Raw genomic sequence first — 21,618 nt, forward strand, 5'->3', positions numbered from 1 at the left:
ATAAATGGATGTAGAATTTTGTCAGATGTTTTATCTGCATCCATTGAGATGAACATATGATTTGTTAATTTGATGTTTTATAGTGACTTGCAGTTGGATACTGAATCATCCTTGCATCCTGGGATCCCCACTTGATCATGATGTATGATCCTTTTATTATAGAATTCAGCTTTCTAATATTTTGTTGAAGATTTTTGCATCTATGTTCATAGAGGGTAATTTTTTCTTGTATCCTTGTTTGGTTTTGATATCAGGATAATGCCTTGTGAAAGGAGTTTGGAAGTGTTCCCTCTTCTGTTTTTTTATTTGTTTTTTGTTGCTGCTGTTGTTTTTGTTTGTTTTTGAAGAGTTTGAAAAGGATTGGTATTGTTTGAGTGTTTGGTAGCCACTGGGTCCTGGACTTTTGTTTGTTGGGAGATTTTTATTTTTTTAAAGATTTTATTTATTTATTTGACAGAGACACAGCAAGAGAAGGAACACAAGCAGGGGGAATGGGAGAGTGAGAAGCAGCCTTCCTGGGAGTGGTGATCCTGATGCAGGGCTTGATCTCAGGACCCTGGGATCACGATCTGAGCTGAAGGCAGACACTTAATGACTAAGCCACCCAGGTGCCTCTGTTTGGAGATTTTTGACTACTGATTCAGTCTCCTTATTACTAATTGGTCTGTTCAGATTTTCTATTCATTATTCAGTCTTGGTTGTATGTTTCTAAGAATTTACCCATTTCTTCTAGCTTGTCAAATTTGTTAGCATATAATTTTGTTCAGAGTGGTCTCATGATCCTTTAGACTCCTGTGATATTAGTTATGTCTCTTTCATTTCTGATTTTGTGTTTTTTCTTGAGGAGTCTTAATGACAGAAAACTAAAGAAAGTTTTATCTTTCCAGAGAACCAAATTTTAGTTTCATTAATCTTTTCTATTTTCTTGGTCTCTATTTCTTTTTTTTTCTTTAAAGATTTTATTTATTTATTTATTTATTTGCCAGAGAGAGTGAGCGAGCGAGCACAGGCAGGCGGAGTGGCAGCAGAGGCAGAGGGAGAAGCAGGCTCCCCGCCGAGCAAGGGGCCTGATGTGGGACTCGATCGCAGGACGCTGGGATCATGACCTGAGCCGAAGGCAGCTACTTAACCAACTGAGCCACCCAGGTGTCCCTTGGTCTCTATTTCTATAGTTTATTTCTGTTCTGATTTTTATTTCCTTTCTTCTGCTATCTTTGGGCTTTCTTCATTCTTTATAGTTCCTTGAGATATAAACTGAGGTTGTTTGAGATTTTTATTGTTTACTGATGTAGGCATTTATTACTATGAACTTTCCTCTTAGAACTTCTTTTGCTGCATTCCACAAATTTGGCAAGTTGTATTTTCCATTTGTCTGAAGATATTTTTTATTTCTTCTTTGACCTGTTGGTTGTTCCATAGCATGGTGTTTAATTGTAACAAACTGTGAATTTTCTGGTTTATTTGTTGTTCTTCATTTCTAGTTTTATACCTTTGTGGTCAGAGAAGATGCTTGATAAAAATTACAAGTCTTAATAAATTTAAGAAAACTAATTTGTGACCTACATATGATCTTAGAGATTGTCCCATGTACACTTGGAAAGAACATATATTCTGTATGAATGGATGAAATATTCTGTATCTATTTGTTAGATCCCAGTGCTCTAAAATGTCATTTAAGGCTGCTATGTCCTTATTGACTGTCTGGATGATCTACCATTGATATAAGTGGGATATCAAAGTTCCCTACTAGTATTGTATTGCTATCTCTTCCTTTAGGTCTATTAATATTTATGTATTTAGCTGCTCCTACGTTGGATGCAAAATATCTGTAAATGTTAGATCCTCTTATGGGATTGACTTCTTTTTTTTTTTTTTTAAGATTTTATTTTATTTATTTGAGAGAGAGAGACAGTGAGAGAGAGCACGAGGGAGGAGAAGGTCAGAGAGCGAAGCAGACTCCCCATGGAGCTGGGAGCCTGATGTGGGACTCGATCCCGGGACTCCAGGATCACGCCCTGAGCTGAAGGCAGTCGTCCAACCAACTGCACCACCCAGGCGTCCCTGGGATTGACTTCTTTATCATTATGTAATGCCTGTTTCATCTCTTATTATAGTGCTTGGTTTTTTTTTTTTTTTTTAAGATTATTATTTATTTATTTGTGAGAGAGGGAACACAAGCAGAGGGGGTTGGAGGGGGAGAAGCAGGCTTCCTGCCGCACAGAGAGCCTGATGCAGGGCTCAATCCCAGGACCCTGGGATCATGACCTGGGCTGAAGGCAGATGCTTAGCGACTGAGCCACCCAGGCGCCCCTACAGTGTTTGTTTTCTAGTCTATTTTGTCTGAGAGAAGTATAGCTACCCCAGTTTTCTTTTAGTTTCTATTTCCTTAGAATATCTTTTCCCATCCCTTTACTATCAGTTTGTGTGTGAAATGAGTATCTTACAGACTGCACATAGATGGGTCTTGTTTTTTTATCCTTTCAGCCACTCTGTGTCTTTAGATTGGAGAGTTTTATATTTAAAGTAACTTGATATGGGCGCCTGAGTGGCTCAGTGGGTTAAGCTGCTGCCTTCGGCTCAGGTCATGATCTCAGGGTCCTGGGATCGAGTCCTGCATTGTGCTCTCTGCTCAGCAGGGAGCCTGCTTCCTCCTCTCTCTCTCTGCCTGCCTCTCTGCCTACTTGTGATCTCTCTCTGTCAAATAAATAAATAAAAATCTTTAAAGTAACTATTGATAGTTTATATTAATAGTACTCAATGCCATTTTGTGCTTTTCTGGCAGTTTTGTAGTCCCTTTCTATTCCTTCTTTTGCTCTCTTCCATTGTAGTTTTAGGACTTTCTTTAGTGGTACGCTTAGATTACTTTCTTTTTACGTTTTGTGTACCTACTGTAGGTTACTGCTTTGTGGTTACACTGAGGCTTACATAGAATGCTCTTTTTTAAGTTGATAATATCTTAAGTGTGAAAGGATTCTAGGGGCGCCTGGGTGGCTAAGTGGGTTAAGCCTGTGCCTTCAGCTCAGGTCATGGTCTCAGGGTCCTGGAATCGAGCCCCACATTGGACTCTCTGCTCAGCAGGGAGCCTGCTTTCCCCCTCTCTCTGCTTGCCTCTCTGCCTACTTATGATCTCTGTCAAATAAATAAATAAAATCTTTTATAAATAAATAAATATTTTTTAAAAAGATTCTAAAGCTTCTACCTAGCCCTGCCATATTTTATAGCTTATTATATCCCTATATCACTATAGTGGTAGTTATTTTTAGTACTTTTGTTTTTTAACCTTCATACTGGCTTTATACGTGATTAATCCACTACCTTTACTATATATTTGCCTTTACCAGTGAGATGTATACCTTTATATGTCTTCTTGTTACTAATTAGCAGTTTTTCTTTTCTGCTTACAAAGTCCTTAAGGGCAGTCCAGTGATAATAACTTTTGTCTCTCCAATTCTTAATGACAGCTTTGCCAGGTAGAGTATTCTTGGTTGGGAGTTTTTTCTTTTGGCACTTTGCAGGCCACCCCTTCTGGCCTGCAAAGTTTCTGCTGAAAAATCTTCTGGTTATCTAAAGGGGTTCCCTTATATGTAACAAGTTTTTCTCTTGTTTTTAAGATTCTCCCTTTACTGCTAACTTTTGACATTTTAATTATAATGAGTCTTAGTATGGGTCATGCACTCACAAGAGATGTCCAGGCTCCTTACTTCTAGGTTTACTGTTAGGGTGGAGGTTGCCAAGTCTGCCCTTCAGATAACCTGGCCATATCTTATTGTTACAATATTGAGAGAGATTTACTAACAGATCAGGTTTGTTTGTCACAAAAGCCAAATGTCAAACCTCTCCCTCTTGTGTTCTCACATAGCAATTGTGAAATCCTTTTATAATTGTGTCATAGCTCTCTTTGAGTGCAAAGTCTTTTACTTGTGTGGCTCTAGAATATAGGATGGTGCCTGGCATAAGGTGTTCAATAAATAATAGATTCTCTCTCTCCTAAACCCTTTCTTGATATCAACTCCAAGTGAAGCTCTTAAAGGGAATGTATTAGTTCTTAGACAAGGCCCAAAGAGCATCCAATGCAGCTCTTTTAAAATGAGTAATTACTGACCAAGATAAGAGGAAATAATTAACAGGTGTATTATCTCCCCAGATGTCTTTTGTTAGGATTCTGAAGGAGAAGGAAGCAATAATGAGATTTTGACTTCTTGACTTCAAGTTGACCTCAAGGTACAGAATATTTCACATAAAACTTGCCATACGTGACCCATCAAAAGCAAGAAATGTGATTAGACTCTTATCAGTCATGCACCTAAGGACATTGGGTGGACAAGTCAGGAAGGACATCTGTTTCAACTTGTTGCCTATGCTTTGTTGCAGAAGGGAAGACAGAGCTTCCAGAGCTTGGAGCTTTAGAGGAAATTTTAGGTCTCTGGGTTTAAGATATGTTTTTAAGATATGTTTTGTTTTTAACTGCTACTTTAAAACAGAGTTAAAGAAAACATATTTGGCCAGATTTAAATCCTTTTACCGCTAAAGAGGCTTCATTTAAAGAGAAAAAGTGTGGAACAGTTCATAATCAGGAACATTTTAGCCTCTATGAGCAAGAAAAGTTGGTAGTTGTTTTGCTAAACTGCCTTGGCAGTCCTTTTCTCCCATTAATGTATAGAAATTTCATGAAGGCGTAGAACATGTTATTCTGAGGCCCATAGATCTAGCCCTTCACAGCGTCTGGCAGGTTTGCCAGGCACTCAGCAAATACTTGAAGGGATACGAAGACACTCCATAGGCAGGGGAGCTTGGTTCACTTACGTCTCATCAAACAGGGGTTCCAGGGTCTTCCGTTTTACTGAGGTCTTCTTACGACTTGCCCACCTCCTTTCTGGTAACAAGTAGACACGGACATAGGGATCAGCTCCACTGCTGGTACAGGGTGTCAGGTTTCTGATTTGGTTTCAAAGACATTAGAAAGAAAGTTTTCAAACCCTGAAAGGACTCCATTGGAGAGGCTGTACTAGCCCTTCAGCTTTAGTAGATGGCTTGTGGATAAAAATGCCCTGTTGATGACCAAAAAACAAAAGTCTGCAGAATTTGGAGGATAAAACAACAGAAGCCGGATTTTGAAAACACGTGTTTTTTAAAGTCAGGAGTAAAGCAAGTACTTCCCATCTAAAGGAAATTGGAGATTCACACTTGAGAAAAGGTACTGGCTCCAAGTCACCCCAGACAGTTTTTGCAGCAGTTATATTTAAACAAAGTCCTTGGCTCTGGAGCCTGCCCATCAGCATCACTGAAGACCTTGTCATTCACAGCTTGCAGCCTTCAAACCTCACTTCTTCCTCGTGTATTACTTGTCCACCCCCACTATAACTTTAAGCATCTCCACCCTTTCATTCACCTGAGGCCTTTGCCCTGCCCCAGCACCCCATTACCTGCAGCCATTGATGAGCACACTGAGGCAGCGCCGCAGACACACATAACGCACAGTGAGCTGAATCTCACCCAGCCTCCACTGCCTGAGATCCCCACCTCTGTAAAGAAAGGTTTGTTACTTCTGTTGCCATTAAAGGTGTTGGCCTCTCCCCCAGCCCCTGAGACAGAAGCATGTCCTGCTTTAGGAGCATAGAGCCATGTGGGTTAATAATTCAGTGAGGTTCCTTTCAGGCAGAAGTCAGTTCTATCCATTCACATGTGACTGTCCTACTTCACAGTAGGAAGAACATGAACCCGGGAGTGGGATCTGCTTTTATACCATGATTTCCTGTGAGACTGTTGGTTATTTGACCTTTATGATATTAACTTCTATCTCATAGGGTAATTGTAAAGATGGAATTAAATTGCATGCTAAGCTCGTAGTTAACAATAAATGGCAGCCATTGAGGATCTATTTCCACATTCTAAGTTTTCCATAGCATCCCACACTTGGGAATGCAGGAAGTGTTTCTGTGGTAAGGAACCATAACAACCAAAGCCCAGCACCTGTTTTACAGTGGGAATGCACTTTCTCGTTCTCCCCTTGCCCTGGGTTTCTAGCATATTCCATGCTGCCTCTCATGAAGCCACTTTGTAAAAGATCAGAACTTGCAGAGAAATGTGAGTTTGTATCTACTTCTCCATTCAGGAATGTATTTTTCACACAGGTCGTTTTAGACAGTATGAAGCAGAGAGGTGCATACTCAATGTTGAAGCTGATATCTGTCAGGTCAAAGCAGGAGGATGCCAAGGAGTTGAGCGAGGACATGCTGGGAGCCACCCTCTTGGGCGGCCACGCGAGTGGGGAGGCAGGGCATTTCAGAGGTCTGGGTGACTTGATGGGCCCTGGAGAGTGCGGGCCTGGGACAGTCAGGAAGATGGTGCCCGAACTCTTCTTCTTCCCCAAGGACTCACAGAACCCTTTGGGCTCTGAGCCTGTCTCTTGGGGCATGGGCTCAGTGGTAACAATAGTGGCACTGGTGGCTGACATGGAGCTCTTGGAGGTTTCTTTGGTATCAGAAGCAGGATCTGGGGGGCATGGCAAATTTGCAGGGCATTCTCCCTGGGATGGGGCTTTGGGTTCCTGGTTGGTGTCCACCTTCTTAATGAACAGAGGACCTTTCTTTAAGGCTTCAGGTCCTGTGTATGGGCTCCCCATCTCTCGTTCTTCCACACGCAGGAACTGCAAGCAGATGACAGGATTATGGGCTGGGCCCCCCACATCCACTTTCTCCTCCTCTGCTGTCATGTTAATTTCTGGGAAGCGGTTCCTTCCTGACTACCCAACACAGTGGATTTCTGAGTGGATTTTCCCCCTACCCCGCCCATATCTTCCTTAACCTCTCTCTTCCCCTGGGTCCCTATAACCATTTTTTCTCTTTTTCCCTTATTCCTGCCTCAATAGTGAGTCTTCATGAGCACTCAGTCCTGCCCCCACTCACTGGCTGGCACAGACCTGGCTCATTGTTAGAGCATGTACTGTCCCTCTCTGCAAAGGACTCTCAGAATCTACACCTCCTTCACCTTCACAGATACCACACCCTGCCTTCTGGATTGGCCCTTTTCCAGCTGTCACCCTATTCACCATTGTTTTCCCTAAAATGTGTTTCCTGTCCACACATATCCCTGTGCTCCTACAAAGTTTCAAACCTCAGCCATTGTGTTTCTCCTTGCCCCTCAGTCATCAAGACCATTTCTAGGAACTTACATTTCTAACACTATAATGGTCAAAATTTTCTATTCTGAAAAGCCTCAGTAGGAATGACTAATAAAATGAAACAAACATCCTTTTTAAATGCACAGCCAAGGGGCACTTGGGTGGTTCAGTCATTAAGCGGCTGTCTTCTGCTCAGGTCATGATCCCAGGATCCTGGGATCGAGGCCCACATGGGGCTCCCTGATTGGCAGAAAGCCTGCTTCTCCCTCTCCTACTCTCCCTGCTTGTGTTCCGTCTCTGGCTGTCTGTCGAATAAATTTTTTTTTTAAATGCATAGCCAAATTTACAAGAAAGTAAGGAAAACCCCTAGGGTTACTGAAAAAGGCTAAGCTTTCCTAGGGTCATTTATCAACCTTGAATAATCCAAGGGGTGGGGAGAAGAGACCTCAGGTCAATGTGAGGCTGAGTTGAAGTAGGAACCACGAAGGTGGGGTCTCTTTAGGGAAAAAAGTAGTCTAGGATAAACATTTCCACCCTGCTCAAGGAAAGACTGCAAAGAACTATGTCCATCTTGCTTGTACTCTGCTGGGTGAACTGAAGACTTTCCTGAGGATATGGTACCTTATAGGACTGTCTTATATGAATTTTTGGCTCATAGTCATACCTGTGGAATCATGAAACCTAAAAATTTAAAAATTAACCTAAGAGTGGACCCTAGTTTGTAAGGCTCTCAAGGTACGTGGTTATAGCAAAACAGAATCTCCTTGGAAGCAAGCAAACTCAATCTAGGTCACAAAAGAATACAACATATGTTTGCAACCTAAGTCAACAAACATAGAAATGAGTCACCCTGAAAAAGCATCAACAGATACAACAAATGTCAAGATCTCAACTCTCAAGATCTTCAGATAATAGAATTCACATTATAGGTATACATTATAGCCTAGATATTTTCAGATGGTTAAAGACAGAATATGAATATGATAATAAACATGATAATAAAATACAGTGAAAAAAGACAATGAATTTGGAAAAGATAGAAATAAAAAATAGCCTTTGAAATAAAAACCATGAATAGTTAAAAGAATTAGTGGTCTAGAAGACATATCTGAGAAAATCAGAATGTAGCACCAAGAGACAGTAAGGTCAGGTGGAGACAGAAGAGATGGGGAGAAGGTCCAGTGCAGGAGTTCTAGAATTAAAGATTAAAAGAATGGAGAGCCAATATCTGAAGAGATAATGGCTGACAATATTCCAAAGTTGATGAAAAATATAGTTCTATTTCCTAGCTTTTCAGCAAAGAGCAGGTACTTAGTTCTAAGATAGTCTGCCTTGTCCATGGCCAGAGCCATGGAACATAGGGAACAAGAGGAGATAGTTACCCGAAGCACCAGCCTCATGGAGATGAGGCTGTCCAGGCCTGAGTGGTCCAACTGAAAGCGCTGCTCGAGGGTGAGGTCTGTATAGGGTAGAATCTGGCACAGGGGGATCTCCAGCACTCCCAGAGCATACTCTTGGTCATCATCAAGAACCTGGGCAGTGGGCCAGTCACAAAACAGGAGAACCAAGACCCACACCCACCACCACCACTCTCTGGGCCCCATTCAAGTCTACATTCACTTCAGTAAGCGAGTACTGTGCTTCTATTGGCCTCTGGTCCTGTTCTGAAAACCTGGCAGCTGGATCTCTATGAGGCAAATGCCCAGGGCCTCAGGGGCTTTAGGGACTGATGGGCTAAGGGCCTGAAAAGATCCCAGATCTACCTTTTTGTTAAGATTTCTTGACTAAGTCACTGTTTGTACCTCTGTTTGCTTATGTGTAAAATAAAGAAACTCTTTTCCACAGATCTTTTGTGAAGGCTAAATTATTGTTTAAAGAAGTACATCATCACTAAGATCCTGGGAGGATCTCAACATAGGCCACTCTGGGTGCTGGGTAACAACTGGAAAGATTCTTGCAGGGAGAGCCAAGGGACTTGAGGGTTTGTTCTTCCAAGCTCTTACCCACTGTCCTTGGGCACCAGGCTCATGAAGATGAGGGACCTCTGCACCCTCTCCCACAGAAAAGGGGCTGACTTTACTGCTGGGAGAACCTGTTCAAGGTGCATTATCAAGCTCCCCACCCTCATGGCTTAGATACTGATTAGCTTTGTTCCAAGAGCCCAGCTTTCAAACCTTCAGATGCAGCTCCTCAGCTGCCACGTTGGACACAAAGAAGGAAAACACCTGGCTCCACACTGGGTCCTTGCTGTGGGGACAAGTCTGGGGACAGAAGAGAGAAAGATCATTGAAGGGTCAGGAGGGGCAGAGCAGGATATTGGCACCCTCTGCTTTCGGCTGGCCACCCAATGGGAGCCTTCTCAGCCTCTGCCCAGGGGTCAGACCCTGACACTCTGCCATTTAGGGGACACATGAGAGCAGGGCAGCCAGACTCAAGGCAAGGAGAGCTTTCCCAGCAAGTTTTGCAGGAGCTGAAAAGCATAGCAGCAGCATTAGAGCTCACTTCCAGGAGAGGAGACCAAAAGGATTTCTGCTGCATTCTAGCAGGTGCCCTTGGGCAAATCAGTCATCTCTGACCCTCAGATTCTTAAACCATAGAACTGTTTAGTGAGGCTATTCTGAAGACAAAGTGCCCCAGTTGTAACCTGGCACCCACGAAGCATTCAGTTCTCTAATTCCCTTACCTTTTCTTCTCTCCTTGAAAAGGCGTGGAGCCCCCAGTTCTTTGTCCCATGGCTACACACCAAGCTGTCTTACCTTGCTCATGTGTGTCTTCTTGCCTACAGATAGCTTGACATAGGAGGAAGGGTCTCTGCTGACTTTATTCTGTGAGGGGCAAATCCACAGCAATGGAAGTGGCACCACTGGCTTGAGACACCACCCCAGTGTACCTCCCAGCTCCCAGAGCTTCAGTGGGACCTGGGGCCAACCAGTTGCTTCCCTTCAGAAGAAGGCTACTATGATGCTCCCAGGGCCCTGGGCTGCCAAAGCTGTGCAAGGACCAGGATAGGGTTAACTGGAGGAGAGGTTCCAAGTTCATGACAGGAACCCGGGAGCTAGGCCTGGTTCCGGCACAGGCTCTTGTTCCCTGGGGCTATGGAAATGGTCAAGTTCTGGCTCTTTAGCTTGTGACTCAGGTGCTTAACCTTCTGGATGCTACTTGTAAAATGGCAAAAACAGACACACTCATCATGGGGCTCAGGCATAATAAATGTGGGGGACAAGTTGTAAAGCCCAGTGCCTGGCACACAGCAGACTTAATGAATGGCACTGTTGTCATCCGTAGGCTGTGGGTGCACAGATGATCAACCAGAAGACAAGGCTATGGTTACTCTGGGGTAAAGGAGCCATGACTTGCTTTCACTTACCTTGGTGAACCTGGAGAGTTTTTTGGCTCGATATTCACCATTCAGGTAGTCAAAAGGGTTTCTCTATAGCACATGAAGAAGAGGATAAATGAATGACACTTGGACATTTGCAAGTTATGGGCACAAGGCAGGGTGTGACACTGGTCATGTTGTCACTCACCGGCAGGTTGCAGGCACTCTCCAAGAAGACCACAAGGATGGCAGTTGAAAGGCCACCTTGGTCCTACAAACAGACATAGACCCTCAGTAAGTGCTGTAGCATCAGGAGACAGACTGGCTTTGGAGAAGCCCATTCATGGCAGAAGGAAGCCAGCCAGCACTTGCACTCTGGACAAGCCCTAAGATTCCCCACAACCTAGCTTTTTGTTGAGACTGTGTTTACATTTGCAGCAGGACAGATTCAAGTCAAACACAGGGGTGGACTTCCCCATGAACTGGGCTGACCAGCACCAGCATCCTTTAAAGATCCCATCTTCCCTGGGCAGGCAGCCTCTGCTGAGAGATCAGGAGCTGCCCTGTGTGGAGATGAGGCTAAGAGACAGGTTCAGCAGAAGGTAGGGGCTGGCTGGAGGATTCTGTGAGTGAGATATGGAGGCTTCATCTCGCCCCCTTCCACAGCTCACACATGGACCGGCTGTGCCAGAAGTCCCACCCCCGTGCCACCACACTCACACACCTTTCCTTTAGGGAGCACTGACACGCCACACTCACTTCAATCAGAGCTTCTGGGTTGGCAATCAGTGAAAGCCACTCCAGCCGCAGGTGCAGCCGCCCACTGGTTGTGTCGTTCAGGACAAACCACTGTAAGGTGGGGAGTGAGAAGGGAGAGGAAAGCTCAGGGAAAGGGCCACTGAGGTGCTACAGACCCTCTTCAAGCAGTTCAGTTCAGGGACCTTTATTAGGTGGCTTTAGGGAAAAGGTGACCCAGCCCAGAGGGGAAGGGCTCTGGCTTGAGGGACTGGAGAGGTGGTCATAGAATTGCTTCTGTCCTCCTATGGACAGATGGAAACCAGGATGTCCACAGGGAGGAGGTTATAGGCACCAACTCTACCTCATCCACCACTCTGTTCGTCATGACATCCCCAAGGCAGATCTGCAAGCTGGAATACACAGGAAGTCAGTTCAGCTCCAAGGAGGCAAGAAGCAGATGTGAGTGCAGTCCTCAAGACAGGAGCTTATCCATCTCAAGGAACCAATGGGAGACCACTTGCAGCTCAAACAAATGAAGGCCTGATTATCAGGGCTACTGCCTGAGCAGGCAAGTGGCTCCGATCCCCAGAGGAGAATGACCAGACACTGGACACACTGGCCCTGGATTTCTGTGATGGTACTACTGGTGTTTTGAATGGCACGGTTCTTCGTTGTACAAAACTGCCCATGCATTGCAGGAATTTAGCTTCCCTGTCCTGTGCCCTCTAAATGCCAGTGGCACCACCTTCCACAGTCATTGTAACAACCACAAATGCCCCTCCAGTACCTCCCCAGATGCCCTCCAAGGGGTAAGTATAGTTGGCATGGGTGTGAGAGGAGGTACTGGCTACACTCACAGTGTGCCTCCACCTATCCGACCCAAGCCCAAATAGATGATCCCGATAGCCAGTGGGGAGACTGTGTAGGTGTTAGAAATATGCTTGAGCTCAGAACACACTTGAAATCAGTTACAACATCAACCATAAGCCAGACTTCTAATCTGCAACAGTACAAAACCTGCAGCTTTTTCCATTAAGATGAAAAGAAAAATAATATCTGGTGGTAAGCTGTTTCTTAGGCTGTCAGATCATGTCCCTCACACTTTGCTTTGTTTCTACTTTTAAAATTACCTGTTCATGGAAATAAGCTAAACAATACAGCAGTGTGAAAATTTGGGTAAAACTCTCTTTTCTGCCTCCCAATCCCAACCTCCTGGAATGAACAGTGTGAACAGCCTGCTGTGTGGCTTCCGTGCTCTTCTCTGCTCACACAGACCTGTACTCAAGAGTCCTCCCTGCAGAAATGAATCAAACTGCACAGGTCACTTCCAACTGCTTCCCCCACCCCCATACTGGCATCCTCCAGGTCAATACACACAGATCCTTCTACTCATCATTTTTTTAAAGCTGCAGAATAGGGATGCCTGGGTGGCTCAGGGTTAAAGCCTCTGCCTTTGGCTCAGGTCATGATCCCAAGGTCCTGAGATCGAGCCCAGCATGGGACTCTCTGCTCAGCAGGGAGCCTGCTCCACCTCTCTATCTGCCTGCCTCTCTGCCTACTTGTGATCTCTGCCTGTCAAATAAATAAAATCTTAAAAAAAAAAAAAAAGCGGCAGACTATCCTGTAGTTTGGCAATGGCAAATTTATTCACACATTTTCAACCAGTGTCCTCTGAGGCTGGTAGGCTCCGGACTATTCATGTTTCCAGCCTTTTTTGTTTTGCCACCACAGTTTTGCTCATTGTAGAGCATTTCAGGTATAATGCTTTTACTTCACAGGAGATTCCTAGAAGTGGGGCTAATGGGCCAAAAGACATATAAATTTGGAGTTTCTATAGCCAGCCCCAGCTTAGCCATTTCAGTTCTCCCACAGCCCTGAGTTTGGGTTCTTCCCCAGAGCAAGTGGCCAGGGCTCGTTGGCACAGGGGACCTGCCCATCCACGCCAGCCTTGCCCCTACGACTGTTCCAAATGGGGACTTCTACATCATTAGGAATGCAGGAAGCAGAGCCCATGGTACACAGACCTTGGGGTCTTCAGTATCCCCATGGCCCAGCTTAGGGCTGGCACTCAGACCTCTAGGAAGGAGGTTAGCGGTAGAACCATGAAACAATGCAGCTGGCTGCCTAACACAGTCACTGTGTCAGTGTAACCAAGCCAGGATTGCAGGTCACTGAGGTGGAAGCAGGGGTGTTGTGTCCCAAGGGCCAGCCCAGTGCCCCCAGGCCCAGCTCAGCCCTCCTCCTCACCTGCCCAGGAAGTCATCCCTGTCGGGATCTTCATCATACAGGTCCACCTCCAGGTCCTGCCCAGGGACTTCATACACTATAAACTGTAAGGAAAGACAGGTGACTTGGTCTGCAGCCCATAATGGCTGATGAAGCAGACCTCAAGCATGACCCAAGGAGAACCAAATTCCAGCTCTGCCACCTGCCAGTGCAGAGCCCTGGGTGTATTCCTGCCTTCCAGTGCTTTTGAAGAATCCCACCTCTAAGAACGGAATAATGTCCTCTTGCAGGATGGGGAGGATTTGGGTGGGTGCTCGGGATGGTGCTGCTATGTGTTCTGCATGGGACTCGCAGCTTCTGGAGCACTAAACAGGCTGTGTGTACTGCCTTTCAAGTAGTAGCAATTGTGGGTGAATTTAAGGGAGAACATTAAGCTCCTGGTGTCAGGCTCTGGCAGGGGAGGTTGAGAGGATCTGGGCAGAACAGATTCTGTCTTTTCCTCTGGTTTGAAAAATTTCAAGCTGTCTGGTAGGGAAGGGAGGTGGGAATTCCCTCCAGCAGGGCCACAGCAGCCCCCCTCTGGAAGCCTGGTGGATGTGGGAAATCGGCCCACTCCTCTGGCCTACTGTTGCCCATGGGTACGTGAGGCCCTCCCTTGTTCGGACCCAGCATGACCCAGCATGAAGCCTGGAGGGCATCAAAAGTAGCTAGGAGACCCTCACCTCAAATACCTCATTCCAGGTGGGGTTCAGGTTCTTGTAGATGGTCCTACTCCGGAAATGCTGTAGGCCAATGCTCACCTTGGCGTAGGGGTCTGACTTGCCTCGGATCCCTAGGAAGCTGTCCTTCTGAGCCAGCATCTCGGCCTCCAGCAAATGGACTCTGATCACTCCCTGGAAAATGCCCCAGCCCAGGGCTCACAGCTGCTTCCTGAGCTGTGCCAGCCCTCAAGGCCCACAGCACTGGGGCCAAAGCCATCAGACATCATCCCAGTCCAATCTCACTTGCTCCAGGTTCAGATGAAAAACAGAAGCCAGATCTGGCAATCTCCTCGCCATACAACAAGTGATATCAGGGCCCAGGGCTTTGTCCATTGCATCATGATGCCCAGCCCCCCTTCCTGGCCTTCCTAACCTCACTTGGCTCCAACCTGCCATGTGACTGGCTTGTTTAACTGCAGCCATTTCCTCCTGTGCCAACAACCACCATCTGAGGAGGTTTCCTCCTATACTCCTCACCCTCCCCACCCCGCCCAATAACGTGCATGTAGACCAAGTTGAAGTCATTTTTTTTCTGACACCCAGGGGTACTCTCCCCTGTGGGGACTGCCTGCTGTGGGCAGTGGGTCCCTGTGCTCATAAAGGCCCCGCACTGACTCCCACTCCATCCCCACATTCAGCTTTGTCCTAAGGCAGAACAAACCACAAGACTTGGGAAATACAATTCAGGGGGGCCAATAAGGGCTCCTGCCTGGAGCCGTTTTTCTTCTTCTTTTGTTTTTTTTTAAATATCAGTAGATATGTGTACACTTATGATAAGCGCTGAGGAATTGCTGAACTGCTGAATCACTTTACATCTGAAACTAATCTAACACTGTATATTAACTATACTGGAATTAAAGTAAAAGAAAAAAATACCGGGAGATACATTTCCATTTATCCTTTGACCCAGCAATCCCACTGCTAGCTCTCAAAGGATACTGGTAAAAATATAAAAAGACACATACAAGGCTACTCATGACAGCACTATTGGTAATAGTCAAAGACTGACACAACTCGCTGTCCATCAGAACTAGCTAAGTAACACAGCACACTCATGCCGTGGAGTACAGTGTGGCTGTGAGGAGAAGGGCCCTGTCCACGCTGTCACTGAGTGGTGCCCGTGACGTATGGAGTGATAAAAGCAAGGTGGAGAAAACTGTAGTTCATTGCCATCCATCAGAGAAGGGGAATGGGAATATAATTAGATATGCACACAACTGCTCACATTAGAAAAGGAACAGTAGGGGGATAAACCGTTACTTATAGGAGGAGGGTAGAGGTTAGGTGGAGGGAACAAGGGATAGAAGTCAGACTCCTTGAAACAGAATTTTTTTTTATATTAGATTTTAGAAGCTTGCAAATATTTTACATGGTGGTAAAAGGAAGTTATGGTCAAAATTAAGCCCTAAAAATAGAAAATAGAATGAAACCTGTCAGTGTAAATATTCATGGCCAGTTGTCACGAATACACAAAACTATCCCAAGTGAGTTTAAATCATACTAGCTTCCCAGGACATCTTGGGAATCTACCCCAAGGACAGACTGTTTTCAGTAATGGTGATGCAGGTGATGGTATTGAACTGTTATTCTAAGATTGCCCCACGCAGTGCGGGCTAAAGCCCGCATCACTATGGCAAGGCTGTGAGGACGCCTGTACTCTGTCTCCCTGGACAGCCCAGGCCTCCCCTGTGTGCCACTGCAGCAGACCGATGCCTCTGACATTGCGCTGATGGTGAAATGGGCACGTCCCCATCTCCTGAGCCCTGCCAGTCCTAAAGGGCACCTCCTGTAGGGAGGCCATGTGTCTGTCCTCAGAGGCCTCCCAATCGGGGCCCAGGATAGAGGGGGCAGTGGGGTTGAGCACACAATAAAGCCCCCCATCCTGTGCTGACTCAATATTTTCTCCTGGGGATTCTTTCCACCCCAAATGATGGGAGTCAGGGGAGCCTCATGTCCCTGAAGAGAGGATGGGAGCCTCCTGGAGTTTCCTCAGGACGGGGGTAACTACCCACAGTCCCCAATCCAGGCTGTAGCTGGGACCAGGATCCAGGAAGGAATGCCACCTGGGCTCTGCCTCTCCCTAGATGGGTGGCTTTGGGCAAACTAGTCAACCTTCTCAAGATTCAGTCTTCCTCCAATAGAATAAGGAAGCCATGCTCTCACAGGACAGAGACAATTGTCATCTGAGAATGCATTCCCTCTGCAGGCCCATCCATCCCTCAGTCCCAGGCCCTGTGCTCCGTGGCTGGTGCTGGTACTCACGCAGGGCAGAGGGAAGAGCAGGTTGGTCACGTCCAGCCCCTTCTTCACAGGCACAGTTACACGATTGGGCAGTACCAGGTGGGCAGCAATGAGTTCCTCCAGCAGGCTGTCTGACACCTCACTGGGGACAGTGGGCATGGCCAGCTGTAGAGGGGTGGCATTGCCTTCCCCCAGGTTACCTGCCCCACCACCCAGCCCCAGAACTGGAACCAGGAGCAGAGTTGGTGGGCTGGGCCCTGCCCGGGAGAGACCAGCCCTGACTCCAGCCTGCGTGGCTTGGAGGGGAGGTGGGCTTCCATTTTGACAGCACCCAACCACCCCTCTTCCCCATCTTGCTTTGTTCTCTGAGGCATCACGGTGGGGTAGCTAAGAGGGGCGACCTGGAGCCTGTGTGCCAATCTTGGCTCCATCGCCCATGAGCTGTGAGGCCTTGGGTAAGTCGCTGACTTCTCTGGACCAGTTTCCTCATCTCTAAACTGAGGATATTAACACTATCTCCTAGGGTTGTTACAAGGAGTTAAAACACGGAAAGTGCAGAGAATGGTGCCCGGTGCACAGTAAGTGCTACCTAAGTGTTTGCTCCCGTGGCCCTCCTACTCCCTGACATCCCATCAAAATTCTGTTTACTGCCTGACTCTCTCTCCCCAGTAGAGCAGCAAGGATAGTGCCAAGAACAGGACTAGCACACACTAGATACTCAGTAAACATCTGTTGAACGACACCACGTACAAGTGGATTCTCTGAATCCAGGGGGCCAAGATGGGGGGAGAACATCCTCAGTGAGGGAGCCCGGGGTCCCTCCTGCAGGCAGGGGAGGTGCCTGACCTCAGAAAGCCCCAGCTTGCCTTGGTCAGTCCAACCATCCTTCCCTCATGGGGACATGGGTCCATGTGGGGTCAGAGCCCTCCTCTGCTCCTACCTGGGGGCCTGAGGCCCTGCGTGCAGCAGCCCCTAGATCCAGTCCCCAGAATGTGAAATCTCCCAGACCGGCTTCTCTTCACTAGCCTCTGCTGTGACAGCAGCCCCCTGTGACCATGGTTGGGTGAGGCCTTGTGGGCTTCTCACCACCCACTTGGCTGGGGGAGGGGAGTGCAGCTGCAAGGAGGACATCATGTGTATTCATGCCCACTGTGCCACCGCACACACCTGAGTGTTCTCCCAAAACCATGACACAGAAGAAGCAGGCTCTCCTTTCAGGGAGGAAGAGCCCAGAGGGGTACAGGAAATTGTCTGAAATCACACAGTGCTGAGTGACCGAGCCAGGAGGCTGGTCTGGCCGGGGCTGGTTACAGAGCCTGTGCTTTCGGTAGCCCCCAGGGCCTCCCCCAGGACGTCTCAACTGGCCAGCGTGTGCCCGTGCGTTTGAATATGTGCTTGCATGTTCTGGGGGCAGCACTTGCCAACCGCAGGGCCCAAGCAGCACTGCCGGCCTCCTGCTCCCCCTCCAAACACACCACCCCTCCTCCCTCCGGAGCAGGGCCAGCTTGGTGCCAGCCCCAGTCTATATGCAGGGGCCGGGAAGGAGGGCACCGCCGCTGGGCAGCTCCAGTCACTGGCTGCCCACTGCTGAGGGCCCCCCTCCGGGGGTCTGCCCGCCGTTCCCACAGCGCACTTACTTGATTCCTGGTGCATCCAGCAGGTTGGTCAGGCCTGTCCAGTTGATCTGCAGATGCTGCAGGGGCAGAGGGAGGCTGTTAGACTGGAAGAAGCCAGAAGCCCAAGGCTGAGTCCCTTGGCCAAGCCTCTGGCACCCACCAGCATGTAGAACACAGCCGCTGTGGGGGGCACCTCCAAGGGGGTGTCAGGCAAATGAAGGCACCTCTTAGTCTTATGCAGGCCTCAGTCTACCGCCTCCCTGCTGGGACCACACAGGAGTGGGGCTGTGCACAGGGCCACAGGCTGGCCCGGACTGAGGGGTCTCAGAAACACACTCCTCTCCACCTTGGACCCTCTGTGTGACCTGGGCAAGCCACTCTTGCGAGCTATTTCTTGCTTTTGGGTTTAGAGCAGAGTGGAGCACCTCAGGCCACCTAAGATGACAGGACATGAGGAGTGTGGGGTACCCGGGTCTAGGTTGGTGTAGGCAGTTCTATTCTTGGGTTCACATTAGCACCTGGGGCCCGGCAGGCGAGTGCTTACTCCCCAAAATAGGCCTAGGTCTCTCCTTGGCACCCACCGGCTTTTGAAGGAAGAACACGGTCACAGCTCCCACGAAGGGCTTGTCCACCAGGAGGGGCTCCAAGATGACCCGCAGCGTGCCCTGCAACTGGATGGGCACAGAGGACGCACGCAGGACCTCAGCCTCTCCCTGCACCTGTACTCAGCCAAGGCCACCTGTCTTGCTCATGCCCATGCCATCCCCAAATGTCAGGGCCACCTCAGGGGACAGAAACCTGCACATGGCTGCCACCCCTCTGCCGGCTACCAAGGGCCATGAGCTAGCTGCCCCTGCCATCCGCTAGTGCTCCAGCCTGAGGGGTCTGCAACCCTGCCCCAATCTCCAGCCAGCCCAGCCAGGCAGGCCCCGGTGCCAGTACGCCACCTCTGCCGTAAGCTCTTTCCCCTCCTCCATCCACCTAGTTTCTAAGCACTGGCTCTGCATCACTCCATAAATAGAACTTCTCCCGTCCCTGGGCAGCTCCCACCCCCCTGAGGGGGACTCTTACAGAGGCAGGTGTGGGGCCACAGGGCCAAGCAGAAGATTGGTAAAGCCCAGTCACCACTTTCCAGCCGCGTGACCTCAGGCCTGGAGTCTTGGGATGATCAGCCCCTGTGTGGTGTCCTCCCCTTCCCTGCTACCTGCTCCAGTGTGAGCCTGCTTCCCCCTGCCCAAAGGGCAGGAAGCAGGGGCATGGGGGGTGGGCAGTGCCACCAGGTTCCACATACCTGAATCCCATTCACACCAGCCTGTATCTTCTGCAGCTCTGCACTGATCTCACAGTCCCCGATGTAGCTGAAAGTGGGGAGGGAGAAGGAAGGCCGAAAGGAAAGGCAGGTCCACCAGTCAGAGAGACCAGGAAACTTGCCCCGGGCCATACAGCCCAAGCTCAGGCATCCAGTCACCAACCCTGCGCCCAGCATCACCAGGCTATGGCCTCCGCCAAAGCCTGGGCTGGCTGAGAAGCTACATGTGTGCCAGAGGACCCTGGTAGATCTGGTGGCAGAGACTTGGAGCCAGGCATGCCCAATAACCATCATCTTCACACATCCCCCAGATGGGGACAGGTATTCCCAGAGCTGACTCCTATCTACCTGATATGCTCTCAGTGCCAGCCTCTGAGCTATGAAAATAAGACACTGGAGAGGAATGCAACATTCTGGAACTTTCAGAGCTAATCACTGGTCCTTTATTTATCTATTATTTATTTATTAAACTGATTTATTTTAGAGAGAGAGAACAAGTGAGTACATGGGGGAAGGGCAGAGGGAGAGAATCTTCAAGCAGAATCCTCACTGAGCACAGAGCTGGACCCCACCACCGTTGAAATCATAACTTAAGCCCAAACAGAGCCGGACTCTCATCTGACTGAGCCACCCACGAACCCCTAATCCTTGCTCCTTTAAAGCACAATAAAACCTTACCACCTCCAAGAAGACTTCCTGGATTGAATGTCCCTTCTCTCAGACTCCAGCTTGCTACAAACATCATTCAGAAGAGGTACCTTTGCCCAACCTACTGAACTAGACACATAGATGTGTCTTTGCATCCTTGTTTTCCTGACACATCAGAGTCCAATTCTCCCACGGATCTTATAGCCTGTGCTCAGAGTTCCCTGGGCCTTACCACAAGTCCCCACATCATGTTGTTGTACTTGCTCCCTCTTTCCACATCCTCTTTAAGGCAGCTGGTCTGAGCATCCCGGTAACTAGCTGTGACCTCCAAGAAAGCTCTGCTGCCTGGGCCTTGGAATCCAAGAGCCTGCCTGGTGCCATTTCTTATGGGAGAATCTGGGCCTGGGCTGAGGGGTCAACCAGCAGTGGCTTCCCTGGGAATGTCCATTCTCCTGATACTCTTTACTGTCCCAAGCAGGGACCCTGTGCTCTTGCCCAGGGTGGGGTGTATGTGTGTGTGTGTGTGTTGTGTGTGTGCGCGCATGCGCGTGCATGCGCGCACATGCGCGCTGTGAGACGCTTTCCCACCCCAAATCAGAACATAAAGTACATTACTCCATCTTCAAGCTGGTTGTTCTCACACGGCGTAGGCGTACCCCGTACCCTGCACCTGGCCCACATGGGCAAGATGGCTCACCATATCTGCAGGTCCAGGACTACCCGTCTCCTGTTGCACTGGTTAGTGTGTGCCTTGACGCCGTTGACCCGGGGGCACTGGAAGAGATGCCAGAGGGATGGGTGAGCAGGGATCTCACAGCAAGGGATGGCTGCTGGCCCCTGCCCGGCACTGGGCTTTGGTCACAACAACATGACCACCACAATTCTGGGATGGGACACAAAAAGAGAAATTCACACTGTGGCCCATCTGTCCTCAGACCTATGATACCTTCCTCCCTAGAATGTGTACCCTTCCTTCTTTCTCTCTCCTACCACAGATATGTACAGAGTACCCGCTCTGTGCCAGGCACTGGACCGAGGACAAGGTAAAGAGCAAGACAGGCTAAGCTTCCCCTCATGGGTTGGAAGCCCAGCAGAGGAGACAATGGTGGGGGAGGGCATGAGGAGGCACAGTCTCTGCTGTCACTTGGGGGTCTGGGGACTTCAGGAACACCTTCCTTGGGGCAGGCCAGGGTTAGAGAAGATTTTTGGAAGAGGTGGCACTTAAATAGTTCTGGCCTATGAGTAGGAGTTGGCCCTCCAAGGGCAAGAGAAGAAGGCAGGGTCCCTAGCTCAGGAGAGCTGACCCTAGAAATTAAAGTATCCCACACCAGGGCCAAGCGCTGAGCTCCTAGGTGATCTCCCCCACCTCACTTCTCTCTTTGCCTCCCATCAGGAGGCTAGTGGGCACTGGAATGGGCTCTGGTTAGTATTTACCAAGAATAAAAGAGAAGTATCATTTGAATTTGAGTTACATGCATGCTGAAGTAATTAGGGGTGGAGGCCACTAATGTTTGCAATCTAGTTTAAAATACATTAAAAAAAAAGATGAGGAGGAAAAATAGATGTGTGGATATGTGCTAAAGCAAATATAGCAAAAGGTTAGTGGCTATACAATCCAAACAGTCCACGGCATAATACTG

The 21,618-nt window shown here is 48.2% G+C and overlaps 1 protein-coding gene across 4 annotated transcripts in view; it reads right to left on the minus strand.

Annotated features, from left to right (window-relative positions):
• ESYT3 (extended synaptotagmin 3) overlaps positions 1-21,618 on the minus strand; it is a 75,529-nt gene that overhangs the window by 30,288 nt on the left and 23,623 nt on the right. For all 4 annotated transcript variants that reach the window (XM_044252265.1, XM_044252266.1, XM_044252264.1 and 1 more), the window contains exons 4-20: positions 20,676-20,752; positions 19,313-19,379; positions 18,603-18,692; positions 18,043-18,098; positions 16,427-16,547; positions 14,126-14,296; positions 13,425-13,507; positions 11,539-11,587; positions 11,199-11,288; positions 10,648-10,710; positions 10,488-10,550; positions 9,877-9,945; positions 9,295-9,381; positions 8,503-8,652; positions 6,168-6,646; positions 5,424-5,522; positions 4,804-4,935 (exon numbers count right to left, since the gene is read on the minus strand). In XM_044252265.1, coding sequence (XP_044108200.1) covers positions 4,804-4,935; positions 5,424-5,522; positions 6,168-6,646; positions 8,503-8,652; positions 9,295-9,381; positions 9,877-9,945; positions 10,488-10,550; positions 10,648-10,710; positions 11,199-11,288; positions 11,539-11,587; positions 13,425-13,507; positions 14,126-14,296; positions 16,427-16,547; positions 18,043-18,098; positions 18,603-18,692; positions 19,313-19,379; positions 20,676-20,752 — 1,946 coding nt within the window. The remainder of the gene's footprint in view (positions 1-4,803; positions 4,936-5,423; positions 5,523-6,167; positions 6,647-8,502; positions 8,653-9,294; positions 9,382-9,876; positions 9,946-10,487; positions 10,551-10,647; positions 10,711-11,198; positions 11,289-11,538; positions 11,588-13,424; positions 13,508-14,125; positions 14,297-16,426; positions 16,548-18,042; positions 18,099-18,602; positions 18,693-19,312; positions 19,380-20,675; positions 20,753-21,618) is intronic.

The sequence above is a fragment of the Neovison vison genome, chromosome 6, assembly GCF_020171115.1.
Source record: "Neovison vison isolate M4711 chromosome 6, ASM_NN_V1, whole genome shotgun sequence".
NCBI lineage: Eukaryota > Metazoa > Chordata > Mammalia > Carnivora > Mustelidae > Neogale > Neogale vison.